The 16,164-nt window shown below is 34.5% G+C and overlaps 1 protein-coding gene across 2 annotated transcripts in view; it reads left to right on the forward strand.

Moving 5' to 3' along the window:
* The window catches only part of IntS2 (integrator complex subunit 2), a 72,853-nt gene that overhangs the window by 22,139 nt on the left and 34,550 nt on the right, over positions 1 to 16,164 (forward strand). For both annotated transcript variants that reach the window (XM_069835081.1, XM_069835083.1), the window contains 6 exons: positions 6,613 to 6,786; positions 8,278 to 8,447; positions 9,186 to 9,383; positions 11,569 to 11,683; positions 12,731 to 12,948; positions 14,842 to 15,080. In XM_069835081.1, coding sequence (XP_069691182.1) covers positions 6,613 to 6,786; positions 8,278 to 8,447; positions 9,186 to 9,383; positions 11,569 to 11,683; positions 12,731 to 12,948; positions 14,842 to 15,080 — 1,114 coding nt within the window. The remainder of the gene's footprint in view (positions 1 to 6,612; positions 6,787 to 8,277; positions 8,448 to 9,185; positions 9,384 to 11,568; positions 11,684 to 12,730; positions 12,949 to 14,841; positions 15,081 to 16,164) is intronic.

A 16,164-nucleotide genomic window follows, 5' to 3' on the forward strand; every position in this document is an offset into this window, starting at 1 on the left:
AGTTAAAGAGTAACATATATAGTTTCTTTAAGGTCTCTAGTTTGTTACTAAAAACTACCTAAGATTAATAATAGAGGAGTGAAGTATTGAGATGTAAATTTTGAAGTAATGCATGTCCTTAAAGTAAGGTTACGAGATGTCCTCGTTTCCCGATGACAGTTCCCGAATTCATACTTTTGTCCTCAGCTAAAATGTGTCCCTAATAGCTGTCGAAGGAAGCTGTCTCAAAATTTTTTTTTCTGTGATAGTATTGGAATGGAACTGTTTATTTCAGCTACTTTTATCATAACCATGAATGTATCAGTTAAAGACTAACATATATAGTTTCTTTAAGGTCTCTAGTTTGTTACTAAAAACTACCTAAGATTAATAATAGAGGAGTGAAGTATTGAGATGTAAATTTTGAAGTAATGCATGTCCTTAAAGTAAGGTTACGAGATGTCCTCGTTTCCCGAAGACAGTTCCCGAATTCATACTTTTGTCCTCAGCTAAAATGTGTCCCTGGAATGTTCCCGGTTTTTAATAAACTTCCCAAATTATATCTGTTTCCAAATGCGAATTATAAAGATTTGGTGACAAGTCGAAACTGTTAATAGTTAATACATTTCTCCACTACAGAGTGAGAAGATCGTGCTCGTAGCTTTTCTACACTCTTAATACATATACTGCATTACTTCATCCTTGTTTTCGATTTAAAAAGGTAGTTTTAAATTCGGAAACGAAATTGGTTGTAGCAGCAATACATATTGGGTAGGTAGCCAATGGTAGCTATTATGCACGCTAAAAGACGAGTTTTGTGTATGTAATGTAAAAAATGTCCGATCAGAAAGGTAAAAAAACGTAAATGTGTTGTAGGTGATACGTTGTTGGAAGATGTTACCAAACACATGCAACAGAAAGATATAAAAGTGCTGTGGTCACTCATAGTAGTTGTTCTAAATTGTCCACTTACTTCAAAAGACAATTGCACTACAAGAAGGCAATATCATAAACTATCTGATTTTAAGTCCATAGACTACATTTGCTCTAGTGAAGAAACCAAAGTTCATGTGTTCCTTGACGAAAGTGGAAGCAATTGGTTTTTGTCAGCTATAAAGATAATGTGGACTTCACAACATTCAAGATAGTGTAAAAACAGTCTAATCCATGGAACTGACCCATTGTCCCCGAATTTCGGATAAAAAAAATGTGGTAACCTTACCATAAAGAGACCATTGGTAATATAAAAAATAAAAAAATTATCATACAGTTATAACCAACATATTTCATTCTACTCTGTGAAAGAATTAAAGGTAAATTTCACTTCATCCAGAAATGGCATAATGCAGATGTTGGTAAGGATAAGAAATGGAAGATTATTTTAACAAATCCTGGAGTAATACCCAAGAACCACGAAAATCTACTGTCTTCGCGCTACGAGTTGGCGCGGGGAGTAGATAGGCGGGATGGGGGAACTTTACGCTACACTCTGACCTGAAGACTTCAGTCCACTTACTTGGCTACACGGGAACGGAGTCAGACATAAAAGATTCCGCATCTTCGGTGCTGTCGCTATGACTATCATTATCACATTTTTCAAAATTTCTGGAGTATGATCTGTCCATGATAATCGTCTGTTTATGTTCCAGCCGTGTATATTAATTCGAATCTCCCAACAAAGGCATTAGCCCCACCGCCCCCATCCTGATGAACAACAATGAGTGTTCTGGACACATTTACGGTAGTCAAAACTCCCGTAACATTTTTATCGTGCCAGAACTTGGAAAACGTTAAATTGGTAGGCCTATCTATCCGCATTTCGTCCAGATACAAAATCGGTTTTTCCACTTTCCTAAGCTTTCTTATTTGCTGTAGATATCTTCACGTATTCTAATTTACAGTGTTTTCCTCAATTTTTTTTTGCTGCACACTTCTTCCACCTGAAATCCTTTTTCTTCAGTATTCGTCTTAATGTTGTCTTTCATTTCAAATCAATTTTCTCTTGTAAAAGGGTGGACGTTTGTTGCAGCATGGTACTATTTTTTTACTTGTTATTTAACGACACTGTGATAACTAGTAGCTTCTTCAGTGTCGATTGAATTGATGATGGCGAGATGGTATTTGGCGAAATGAAACCAAGGATACGCCATAGATTACCTGACATTCGCCTTCTGCTTGGGAAAACCTCGGAAAAACCCAACCAGGTAGTCAGCGCAAACGCAAAACGAACTCACTCCCGAGCACAACTGCATATCAGCAGGCAAACGCACTACCTCCTGAGCTACGCCGGTGGCCCTCTTTCTTTTTCAAATAAAAATTCTCAATTATATCTTTTTTGTCAATCTCCCGTCGAAGTCATCTACATTTGCGTTTCGGTAGTCTGGACGTTTACATTTTTTTCTCCCTCAGGTGTTGACAACGCACTTTCTTCTGTGCAGTCTTTCATTTCATTCCTTATACGCTGTATTGTTCTTGTGGATAGATTAGAATACTTTTCTACCTTTGCTGTAGGTTTCGTAAGAGGAATGCAAAGGCACTGTTGTTCTTTTTCTTCATCACAGAATTATTTTGCACTTCTAATAATATTCCTTTCTTCGCTATAGATTGTCAATCCTTGTTTCCTCTTTGTCGACATATTTACAATAAACAAAAAACTGCTATAAACCTAAATAACAGTATACAATAACATAAATTCTATTGACAATATTATTATCAACACTATTAACACGAAAAGCAAAGGGTAACTACAGCAATACAAGATTTGTAGTATACTGAAAACAATTGTCTTGTTGAAACTAATAAAACACTACAGTAAAAACCCCACTATTATTTTCACAAAATCGCAAAAATTCATAGACACGTGCAGTAGATGTTTGTGAAACAGGAATATTGCAGTGAACAGCGCGGTGCGCATGCGCAACTTTTTCCCTTCCGCCCCGTCTAAGTACTTCAGCCGCCTTCTCCTGGCGTGACAACAGTACAGTTGCAATGCTCAGACTATGGACAGATCACAACTGCTTAGTAGGCCAGGAATTTACAATGCTCCAAATTCTGTTCTGTGCAATTCAAACAAAGCAATAAATCTGGACCATCGCATGCCCTATTCATTCATGATTGATCACTAAAAAATAATTGGAGTGAAAGAAAACTAATGGCTTTGTTGTCAAATATTTACACATTAGAACAAGAACAACATTCCAAATATCAAGAAAGTTATTTATTCCATGTTCATCTTCCTTCAGCCTTGATACTAAGCTTTCGGCTAGTGATGCTGCTCTTCAGTTTGTTTTCCAAATTTATGATAGATCTATTTGCATATTTACTGGTTCCATGGGGGCTGTATTTAATGTAATCACTAACTTTATATGCATATGAAACCTGACATCATTATTTGCCCAGACTCTATGAGCAAGTTCATAGATATTGCTAGTGCCGAGAATTGTCTACTTCGTTACAGAATATCCAAAGTATACCACAGGTGGTAGGTTCACATTACACTCATAATAAATGAGTGGAATTGTTGGGCTGTCACAGGGGAACTGGAATGCTCAGAGAAAATCCCTTTATTGCCTGAACCACTGGCATGGCCAACACGTTATAAATTCAGGGTGGAACAGAATTTGAACCTGATTCTCTTGGTTTATAAGCTCAGCTTGCTAGAACTGAGTCACCATGGTGGTCTCCTGCACAAAAACAAGTCAGTAAATCTAGAATTTCCAAAGGAAAATAATATTTCAGTGATTACTTAGGTGTTGAGGTATACTTGGAAATGTGCAAGGTGATAACATTGCCAAACAGGCAATGTATTTGCAACCAAGACCTTTGCAAGCGACATCCTTGTCCAGTGACTTTTCTTCAATTGACTGTAATTTTACAAATGTATGGATTAACAACTGGCTCTCTTCTGAAAGTGGCAACATTTTACAGACTATACAAAAGAAACCAAATGACCAGCCAATGTAAAAAAAAAAAAACTTGCCAAGACATATTCAAGCATTTTTAATAAGAGCCAGAACAGATCACGTTTTCATACATTTTTATGTACACTGATTTTCATTTTTTTATTGTCCTGCCATATTCGTATTTAGTCTAATTAATCATGAAGTCCTGGAGCACATTCTTTTGTACTGCACAACCATAAATCCTAAACGACACAAATTAATGTCATCAATACCTATCCATAAAACAATTCTGCAACACATATTGATCTAAGTACCTCTCATTTGGTGGAAGAAACCTTAGTTGAAGGCTATAGTGGACTACATTGGACTTTCTCAGTATCCTACTGGATATAGTAAGAAGATTTACATTCCATTTCTGTACCTATTCAATTTTTTTAAGTCTCAATTTTAGTGTCAAAGACTCTGATCAATACTGTAGTGCCCCTTATACAACATTTTTATGTGTGTTCGTTTTCAATTTTCTTTAAAATGCGTTTGTTCGAAAGGATATACAATGATTATACTTACAATGAAGAATGTACAACAGCTACAAAAAGCAATACAAATTACATTAGATCTATGCAGTCCATTGATTTGGTGCTACTGCTATAACTATAAAGATACTACTACCACTACTATTTGCTATTACTACCACTACTGCTACTACTATTTACTATTATTATCACTATATGACTTCCTACTAACACTGTTATCATTACCACTACTAATTCTGCAACTGTTACTTTTGCTACTGTGAGTTGCATCGGGTAGTAATCTCTCCTACCCAGATTTCCTCCCTATTTTCCCGTGGTACAACCTGTTTTTAACAAATGAGGTTCTGGAGACTGAGTCACAGCGATATAACTGTTATGTCAAAAATGGATAAAATGGAATTTCAGACAGCTGACCTCTCATGACATGCATAAGCAATACTGAAGTGTTGAAAGGGTCTATGGTTAGTGAAGTTAACTACAATCCTCCCAGATATGTCTGTGGACCAGCTAACCAACGGCAAGTGCGGTCCTCCAAACAGTTTGGGGGTTGTGTGTAGGTGATACAACCACCACCATAATAACATGAAAAATATGGTGTCTAAATTAAAACAGTTATACTTATTGTTACATCACTCTCCTATATTGGAAAGCAAGAGAGTTAATGGTTTTGTTACCAAGAACTCAACATTAGTTAACAACAACACTGCTTTAATTTATTTGTAATTTATTCATTTTAAGGTGCATGAATAGTGTAATTTCTAAGCTAGAAATTTATTTTCATTACTGATCGAATTTTGTTACTCTGCTTTCCACTAGACAAGAGGTTCAAGAATTCAAACACAGTTGAGTGCAATGCGTTTTAAGGACAATAAGAATCCTTTACATACTTACTTTGTAAGCAAAATAAAGATTTGGATCCAGGAAAATGTATTGGCTGTTTCTTGCCATGTCAAAGTTCTTCTATAAATTAGTCATCCCCACTTAGCATCTTGTTGCTTGAGGAATATGATATCTGCTATACAGGTGCCCCACCTCAGAAATGGAATTCAGCTCTTCACAGGGTTGGGCATGTAAATTACCTATAAATAATTTTGTACGTCATGATGTAGTAAACTAACATTTAATTGATTTTGACTAATTAAACACTAATTACTGTATTATTTTTGTTGTTCTAAATTTCTGCTTGACAAGACAACAGACTCGAGAGGGTGACTTGACATTCCGATTGGTTAGTGTGGACAAAGGAAAGGTTATTTGTAGGTTGGGAAGAGAGCACAATTTACTTTTATCACAGGTTACATTATCTGAAGACAAGGACAGAAAATGCTTGCACTCTATATGTACGAAAGTGTTGAAATCATAGTGTCAAATGACTTACATGGCAACTGTATTTACCTTTACATTCCATCCTGATATCTTTATGTTCAGAATTGATTTGAGTGAGATGTAGTTCTGTAAGCTTCTATATATTCTCAGAAGGAAGATTCTGGATTACAATATTATATAACTTGAGTTTCTTATTTCTCAGGAGGAGGAATGTTAGGGTTGGCATGTCATTATAATATGGTTACTCGATTACTTCATCATTGTCAATTGGCACCTCTTATATGCATCATATAGCAAGTTAAACTTAGGATAACACTGCATTAATATGATAAGTGGAAAAAAGGTTAAAGATTGTTAGAGATTTTTTTTACATGTTTTACATTGCGTTAAATACGCGTTTTTTTTATACATACACACATCATGGAGGAAACTTTTTTTATGCATCAAATCACAACCCTGGCTCTTGATAGAGTAGCAGAAATTGCAGTAATATCATGGTTTAGCACATCAGGAGACATTGCAGCATAACAGTAACAAGAGTGTTACAATAATTCCCTTCCTTTCATTGACATATTATAATTTACTATAATTTATACATGATGCAACTGTATGGAGCTTTATTTTAATTGATTGAATCTTATTTGATTTTATGTTTCTGAGTTAAAATCTAGCTACATACAGTGCAATTTGAAGAAGAGTAAAAATCTGTAGTACAATCTACTTCAGATGGAAAATATAATCAGCATTGATTCAAGACAGTGACAGGCTATATGGCCTACTTTACTCGCAAGAAATTTTGATATTTCTACTCTGTGTATAAATTTCCTTTTTTGATGTTACCTTGCTGTTACTGAAATACAATTTATTTATAGGTGGAATTGTGCCGGATGCCAGCACTGGCGATTACTCTAAGTCTTGATCATGCAGGCCGTACTCTTGGGGCAGATGCTGAAGGAGATATGGTGGCCTTTGTGTCAGGTTTACTGCTTGGTAATGATCAGCAGGTCCGAAATTGGTTTGCCATGTTTGTGCGTAATGGACAAAAGGTACATATTGTGGAATTATCAGATGTATATGTTGTGTGTCTAACTTACCATAATCAATTATATTAAAATGAATACTATACTGAGAGATGCAGATCATGCAGGTGATAAATGTTGGTTTTAATATGTGCACATAAGAAACTAGATTAAGCAACATTTAGTTGCAATAATGGTGACCATCTCATGCTTTTTGTGCAACAGCAGTCCTTGCTACACATGAGCAATATGCAAGAGCTGATAATCCCACTCAAACGGTTAACTTCTTCAGTCCTTTGATACTCAATGTTACACTGCTCTCAGCATGTTTATTACTCTCTGCGCTAATCATTATAATCATTATAGTATATACATATTAATATTCCTTCTCCTTCATGTTTGTGTGACGAAGACAAAACTCCAGGTGCTTGTTCAAAAATGTTTTGGCTGCAAGAGTGTGAGTGATAACACATGGAAGTTCTCGTCTCTTATTGCCCACATAATTATCACTCCAATGATTTGATTCCTGCACACTGCTTGTTTGCAATGCCAGTGTTGCTCTTTTTTTTTTATTTGTGAGTGAACACACGGCTTCTTTGTAAGAGCAATTGAGTTGGTCACCATGATTTACAGTATCTTAATAATAATACATTTGAATATTTTACAGCAGTACATTTTTCAGTGACCTAAGAGAACATAATACATTATGTACGTACGTTGGTATGTTTTTTGATGACAAATATTCGAAAAGCATTGAGGCTGTAAATTACTACATGTTTGCAGTGTACTGCATTGCGTCAAGGATGATGATGATGATGATCATGATGATTATTGTTGTCGTTCTTCTTGAAGAAATGCGAATTCTCTGTGCAGAAACTGATTTTATCCATCACATGCTTTACTTACATTCGCCAGGATTTGAACCTGGGTCCCTAGCTTGAAATTTTTTAGACATTTAGCTGACATTGCACTTCGACATGAAATGAAATACCTTATTGTGTCAAAATTATTAAAGATTTTATTCAGTAGAATACTAATTTTATTATTCTAGTTTAATTTCGAGGGCCAGACAACAAACAAATTTATTTGGCTTTTGGGTTATGGATTGGATACTACTGGATTAGACCGAGAAAGATGTGATGAACTTGTAACAGACTTAATTGTTCAGGTTGTGGGATGAGTGAATGAATGAATGAATGAATGAATGTTTCTCTGAGAAAATGAATATGACATATGTTATGACTTAGATTAAAAATTTAATTGTAAGCTTTGACTGCATGAAATCACAAGGAATGAATTTTGAAGTGAGTCTTTAACTGAATGAAACAGATGATACGGACACAGTCAAGCTATAATGAAGTTATCATGACCAAAGAAGTCTTTTTTCCTTAAGAATTGAATCCATGTTCTTCCAGTGTGTAACCAGTTATTACTATCTGACTGAGTTTGACTCTCAATCTATGAACATTAAAGAAAATCTATAAACCTTCATCAAACTCTCAAATTTTGATTCTTCAGAGGAAATGGGAGTCACATACGGCCCTACAGCTGCTGAGGGAAGAGTTGCTGCGTCGCCTGCAGACCATCATTCTGTTTTCACTAGACAGTCAACTTCCAGACTCGTGTGTTGTGCAGGCTTCTGCTCTCCTGCGGTTGTACTGTGCCCTGCGGGGGATTGCAGGCATTAAGTGAGTTATGCAGAGCAAGTTCAGTGAAAATGGTTATTTTGCTGACTCAGTGTATTACAGTAGTTCCGATTTCATAATGCAATCAAGATCGAAGGTGAGCTCAGATACTCGAGAATCATGTTTCGGAAATGGATCTTTATTATTGTAAGTAGGCCTAATTAAAAACAATTCACATACCAATGTACTACTTTACAACTTTTTGAAACACTTGAAGGCAACACAATCCAGGCATGAAGTGTGGAGAGATTAAAACTGTAAGTTGTAGTGTCTGCAACATTTATGTCCTTCGTCACTGAGTCCTTATTCAAATCTTTGAGCAGTGCACCCCAAAATAATATAGTATTTCTTAGATGTTTTATTCTCTGTTAGGGTAAGTGTCTTGGTGGCTTCCAGAACATTGGTTTGCTATTGAGCTTTATTTGTCTCTTCTTTGATTAATTGTGATGTTTCTTTCTCTAAGAGGATTTTATTGGATATGCAAAATCTCGTAGAAGATGTCCGAGGATTGTGTTACATATTTCTTTTTACAGACTCATTAAATTCGTTGATTATTTTATAAAGTTATGTTTGACTGTTACAAAGATTGGAATTTTATTGTTATTAAAGGTAATGACAGTCCTTCTACACTGTGATACTGAATGGCTTTGTTTTCAACTTTTCAGGGTTTCACTGCAAACTGATTTAAATTAAGGCTGTTTCATTGTGTATGTACCAATTTACAGCTATATTATTCTGCAGGTTCCAGGAAGATGAAGTATCACTGATCGTGCAGTTACTAACATCTCATCCACCACCTTCCCCTGCTGGAGTTCGCTTTGTATCTCTGGGATTGTGCATGCTCATTGCTTGCCCTTCTCTCATTGGCCAGCAAGAGCATGAGAAACGAAGTATTGAATGGGTCCAGTGGCTGGTTAGGGAGGAAGCATATTTTGAAAGGTAGGAAACTGACATTTATAGTCCAATAATATTTTGTTATTTATCAAAATTATCAAATTAAAAATGCTATTCCCCATGTCAATTGGAGACCTACTAATGTAGTTTTCATTTTATGCAGTAAAACTTGACTTATACATTTTTCACATTTATATGTTTTTCACACTTATACGTTTTTTCTTAAAGTCCCGGCAAAATTCCTATGCTTTTCATGTTAATTGATTTCACTTGTACGTTTTTCGTTTACAGTATACGTTTTTTACACATATACAATTGTATTTTAATTCCCGAGAGGTACACAACTTCATTTATGTGTTCTAATTAAATTTTGCTCGAAATTAGGTTTGCCATAAAAATGTAAGAACGCGAAAATACATATTCACGCCATCCAATATAATACGCACACCAATTTTTTTTATTCTAAAATCCAGAAAAAAACTGGAGAATATAATATGCACCTGTGCTAAAAACCACTCAGGATTAAAATTGTATTATCAAGACAGGTTATAAAAGGTGATAAAGGCACTCACTCCCTTATATTTTTTGCAGTATCATAACTGGAACTTCCGGTCAACAGGTCTGGGTTGGGTCAGAACATTTATGACAATGACTAACGTCATGCTATTCTTTCATCAGTAATTATTGGTTTAATTAAAGACGCGCAATTTTTGAGAGTTGTATTCATAAAATCTCCCAATAAAAGAAAAAAATGTTGTCAGTCTAGTAGTTAAAAAGATTATTCTTATTAGTGATTGTTGTCAAAAATGGGCAAGAAATTACGGATGAAAAGTGCGCTAAAGACGAGAAAACACGAACTTCCAGTGGCCGTTTCTGTCAGTTGTTTCCCACCATATCCCGTAACATGAACAGAGCATTAATTCTAATTTGTTTGAGTCTTATGCCCACGTGCATCAACGTTGGTTAGTGTAACCATCGGTTAAAATTGTGACCTAATCCCCGATTAAGCATTTTTACGGTGGATCGACCTCGGTTACGACTTAAATAGGAAGTTAACCACAGTAATCTCTAACCGGCCAAATATGAGCGGTTAAAGGAGATAACCAGCGATTAGTAGAGCAAGTAAAGCAAAATGGCGGCCATAACCACAGGTGATTATTTCGAAGACGATTATTATTGTGCAGTACTTGAATTACTTGGATAGAGCGTGAGCATGAAAGTTCTTTAGTGGAAAGAGAGAATTCTTGCGAGCAATTAGGTGACAGAAAATTTCAGGAGGGATTTCGTTTATCAAAATCTACAAATGGATCAATTGAAATAACACAAGAACAATCATATTTCTCCAATGGATCGGCTGCTTATATTACGATTCTATGTAACTATTATTTTCTGTATTTTAAGAGGGAATACTCGAATACCAGTATCTCTTTCTCTATGTCACTGGCTGAACAAAGAGAGGTTATGGATGGATCTTTGGATAATGCACAATTCCCTGGTGTAGTCCAAGATCGTACACACATTCCTACCAATTTTCTGCATCCTTTTCCTTTATGGATATTCCATCTTTTTTATATAATAGGCCTACATTTAAATCTAGTAATTAAGTCTATCGATACTTCAACCTAACATTGGGATATAATCATTTTTGGATTCAATTTTCCATTTTGTACGATTTTAACCTAAAAATACTGAAAAACAAAGAAATGGAACTCACAAATATAACAGCGCCCAAAGGCAAACAAATGCAACGCGAAAATGTAGGATAAGTTCATTTCGATATAGAACATAGTGAGCGCAGTCATTTTTAGACGTTGACTATTATCTTTGCAGCGGTATGGATGCTTTCCTTTAGTCATTTTGTAGAAACAATGTACCATCATAGACTTTACTCTGGTTAAATGAGGTGTCAGCTAGCCAAGTTTTAGTAATCGGTGATTATGAATGGTGCACATAAATTACATTTTAACCACGGCTACTGTTTAACCATCGTTTCGTAATCTATGATTACTGCGTTTTTAATCAATGTTGATGCACTTCGCCATGAGTGTTTGAGAGCGAATATAATACACCCCCTGCTTGGAACAGCATAGTAGATCTCATGCCAATCTATTGTGAACTTATGCAGAATATTTGATTATCTTCTGCTGTCTTAAGTACTGAGAGTTTTATTAACATTGGAAATCACTTCCAATAATGCTGTTACTTTATTGTATGTGTGTTCTGCTTGTAGTGCAAGTGGTGTGACAGCTTCTTTCGGCGAGATGTTGCTCTTGATGGCAATTCATTTCCACAGCAATCAGCTCAGTGCAATATGCGAACTAGTCTGTTCAACTCTTGGAATGAAGGTGAGTGTACTGTTTTACCATTTGACTAGTGAAGACATCACATTTGTAAGTACTCGATTCTGATATATTAGTTTATGTAAATTCATTAAAATTTGGAATTTCTTGAGTAGTTATGATTGGATGATGTCACTAAGACAAGTTTCTTGTCTTATTTTTCTTGTCTTATCATGGAAAGACTGCTGAATTGAAATTCAGTAATATACTGCATGCTAAGAGTAATTTTTGAAAGAGTTCCAGAAAGTTGTTGCTATACATTAGGAGAAATTACCTCATGTCGTGATTCAGATATTCGAAAATTGTTTTGTCATTGTGTTTAAATTTTTGCTATAGGCCTATAGGTGTCGTAACAATATGTGACCAGAAGAGAAGTAGAGATGTCAAAAAAGCACTTGGAGATATTATTAACTTTAGGAAATGGGGAATAGCAGAAATAAATGATATTAAAATATAATAAAGATGACTATTTCAAATCACATATTGCATTACAAAGCTAAAGAAAATAAATAATCCTATAGAAATGGCATTTCTCATACATTTTATGAAGTACAAAAGTACAGTTTTGTGTGCATTAGAACTTAAAAAATAACCTCTTTTTTTTCTCATTTTTTAAATAATATTATTGTATGTGTTATGCATATTCACTAGACAATTTACTCATATTTAAGTATGACAGAATCCGCTGAAAGCTTTAAGAGGAAAGCTTGTACTTGGACAGACAAAACATTCTGTCAAAAATAACTTTTTTGGTATTCTGGTTATTAAAAACTTTTTTCATGAAAATCTCGAAATAATATATTTTTTTTTGCACCATCAAAATACTGTATCATTGAATTTCATATAATGAGAAATAAAAGCTATGTATAAATGTGTGTTATAGAATTACCTGTATAAATTCTCTGGGGACCAAACGTCACAAATGGGGAAATGTACTAAAGTTTTAGTGTGCATTTATTGTAACTGCGACTTCCTTCCATAAATAGACATCCTATACAGAAAAACGCGATAACGAGTAACATACTAACGAGAATTCACTGTAATTGTTTTTAGGTCCCAATCAGACCAAACAACATGACAAGAATGAAGCAAATTTTCACTCAGGAAATCTTCACAGAACAAGTGGTGACTTCACATGCAGTGAAAGTGCCAGTTACAGCAAATCTTAATGCCAACATTCCAGGCTTTCTGCCTGTCCATTGCATTCATCAGTTGCTCAAAAGTCGTGCCTTTACCAAACATAGAGTTCCTATTAAGGACTGGATATACAGGTAACTTACAATTCGGTATTGAATTATGATGCATTGAAGTAATACATCATATGATAACTTTGTTACTTTAATGAAGAGATATGGTAAAATGATGACTTGTACCCAGTTTTTACAGTCCTCTGCTTACAAGAAAGTCCTCCAGTTTATCTCATAACATTTGTGTTGTGTAACATTGTAGTTCAGTGAACTAGTAAGAGCTTTATGGAACTGCGAGTATGTGCTTGTTTGCGTATCTTTTATAATCTATAGCATTAAGTTTATACATGGTGTTTTTTTTAGTAATAATTAACTTTTTTTTTTTTTTTTTTTTTTTTTTTGAACGGAGAATGTATTTTGCAGCCAGACAGTGCATTTATTTCACTTAGACTTGCTGTTATACAGAATACAGTGGTGGTGGTTATGCAAGCAGAAGTTGAGAGCATATACTGAGTTCCCGCAAGTGGCCCTTAGCAAAATAAATGCCCTGGAATGTAACAGTATCATGTGGTTAGAGGTAGGGAAACAATATGAAATGGCATTGCTACGCTATATGTATGTTTCTTATTAATTATAACACAATTAACTTAAGTAATGGATAATGAACAAATAATACACAGATAATATATTTGAAAATGTTGTTGAAAACAGTGTAAATAATAACATTTATTAGGTTAGATCTTTCTGTTATTACCTTTTCGAGAAATAAGCTACTGCCGAGAGAGAGAAAGACGAAAAGTACATGGAGATGTTGGGAAAACCAAAGGATTTTATTTTCTAGGGTTACTATGGAAGTACAAACGAAAGCAAGAATGAAAGTTGAATGTTTATGACTTCTACATCCATATGCTCTTAGCACTTAGGTTATCGTCACTTGAGCAGTATTATTGAGATATTTTAATAGAACTTTATGCGATAACCAAAACAGACATAGAACTGAAACAGTTGTTGATACAATTACTTGTAACATGTCACTACTTGCTTGGTGCAAGTTCACAGTGTTACTAGCATCACTTTACATGAACTGAAGACATAAGCAACGTGCCTAGTGTCTTACTTTATTTATAATATGCATATGTAAAGATTACTTGTGAAATTGCATTATGCTTCAAATCAGAATGTCTTGCAAATCAATGATTTATTTTACTGGAAATACAGACTGTGTAGTATCTGATCTCTTATGATGACATTGAGAGATTACTGCAGAACCTAACAACACATGTCTTGGTCGTGTAGTATATGATACTACTAAGGTTACTGCAGCAATTGTAACTCGTTAGTGCCTGAATCACATGATTAGTTTGTCATATATTTTATGTTTCTTGTCTGAGTCTTACAGAATTTAAAGTTGGTCCTGACAGTATATTAGATATTTTAAGACAAATTAATTTTTTATTATGCCCATCAGTACTTTAAGTATTTTTCTTTAATTGTATAACAATTTAAGTACTACAGATGTTCCTAGTCTATGATATTGGGAGATATTTTATGCTATGAGGTTTTTTTTTTTTTTGTTACTGAAGCTTGTCGAAGTTTAATGTAATAGTGGATAGTACATTTTTCATCAAATCATCACTTTGGATTTGAAGCAGCAGCAGCTTGATTTTGACACTTTGTAGATGTTGTATGATTATTTTATAATAAATTGAAAAGATGAGAAGATAGTCTAAAGCCACACTTTTAACAAAAGTGTTTTTTTGTGCGAGTTCATTTCTTACACATATAGAGAAACTACTAGTAAAATATTATAAAAATTACTCAACAAATGACATAAGTATACACTGAAGAAATTATGATACCGCACCTAATAGCATTGGAGTCTGAACTTTTAATATGCTGTCCTGTAAAATTTTGTCTGTGTGGCTTAGGACTGTATATGCAACAAGGTAACTGCAATATTTGCTTTGGTTATTGTAGGCAGATCTGTAGCAGTGTACCTCCATTACATCCAGTTCTACCAGCTTTGGTAGAAGTATACGTCAATTCTATCTTGGTACCCAGTCCTAAAGCTCCTCAGGAACACACAAATCGTCCAATGAGTGAAGATGAGATAAGATGCGTGTTTCAGAATTCTGTATTTGGTGCTCAGTTTGATAGCAAGAAACAACGGCATGGTCCTACACGGGCTCTGATATCTGCAGAAGATAAGGATACAGGTAAAAACATAACACTAGGAATTAATGTCATTGAAATGATGCCAGCTTCCTTATTATGAGTTTTGTATATTTCATAGCAATTGATTTCATTATCACATTACCAATGACATTTTTCTTTGTAGTTATTATCTTGAAAACTTAAAAGCTGCAAATGGAACAGTATATGGTGCATCCAAATAAGATAAATTTTCGTTTTTTTGCATTGCACATAAAAGTAACTTTTGTATAATCCCAGAATTAAAGTATCTGACTTCATTTATAAATTCTACAATGTACATACATGTTAATTAATTTTCAACATTTACACGTAAAATGCCTATTCTTGTTGCAGTACTTTCAAATATATTATAATATGTGGTGAAGCCAACATGAGATAGCAGTTTTTCTTTGCTTTGTGTATCAATATTAACGATTGTTATGTGAATTACGGAAAGATAATGGAATTATATGCTAATATAAACGAGACCATACACAGTAGAACCTGTTCCAGTAGGCTCTTTGGGATACCGCATATTTCTCTTGAATTTTGCATAGTTAAAACCTATGCCTCTGACGTGGAAAGCTGATACATTAGCTGTTTAGTTAATGGTACGGCCTTCATGCTCAGCATGACAAAACTTTTTTACAACGAAATCTCATTAAAGGAAAATTATTTTGGCATGTGAACTATTTTGTTTTATTGATTTTGTAATTGTTGTAGTGATTTCTTATTTAGATCAAAATAATAGGGTATTTGCTCTCATGTTTTGAAGTACCTTTTTAGTCTCGTATTTTCAGAGAGACATGTATTTCAAATGCTACATACTAGCAATCTATTTAAAAGGATGTGATGCCTTATTGGTGTCACTTATGAAGTTCAAACCTGTCTTCAGACAGTTGACTAAACAACTACTACTATTTTGCATGACTTGAATTGACTTAGTGTCAATAATTGGATATTTGTTTTCTCCTTCACAATTTGTCAGTATTTTTAAAGTTTGACATAATTATGAACCCAGAGACAGTTCAAGAATTTCCAATTGTTTACTTGCTATGGAGTGTATTTCAGCCAGAAATTATATGATGTTTTTTTTTGTCATTGTAT

The sequence above is a fragment of the Periplaneta americana genome, chromosome 9, assembly GCF_040183065.1.
Source record: "Periplaneta americana isolate PAMFEO1 chromosome 9, P.americana_PAMFEO1_priV1, whole genome shotgun sequence".
NCBI classification, from domain to species: Eukaryota; Metazoa; Arthropoda; class Insecta; order Blattodea; family Blattidae; genus Periplaneta; species Periplaneta americana.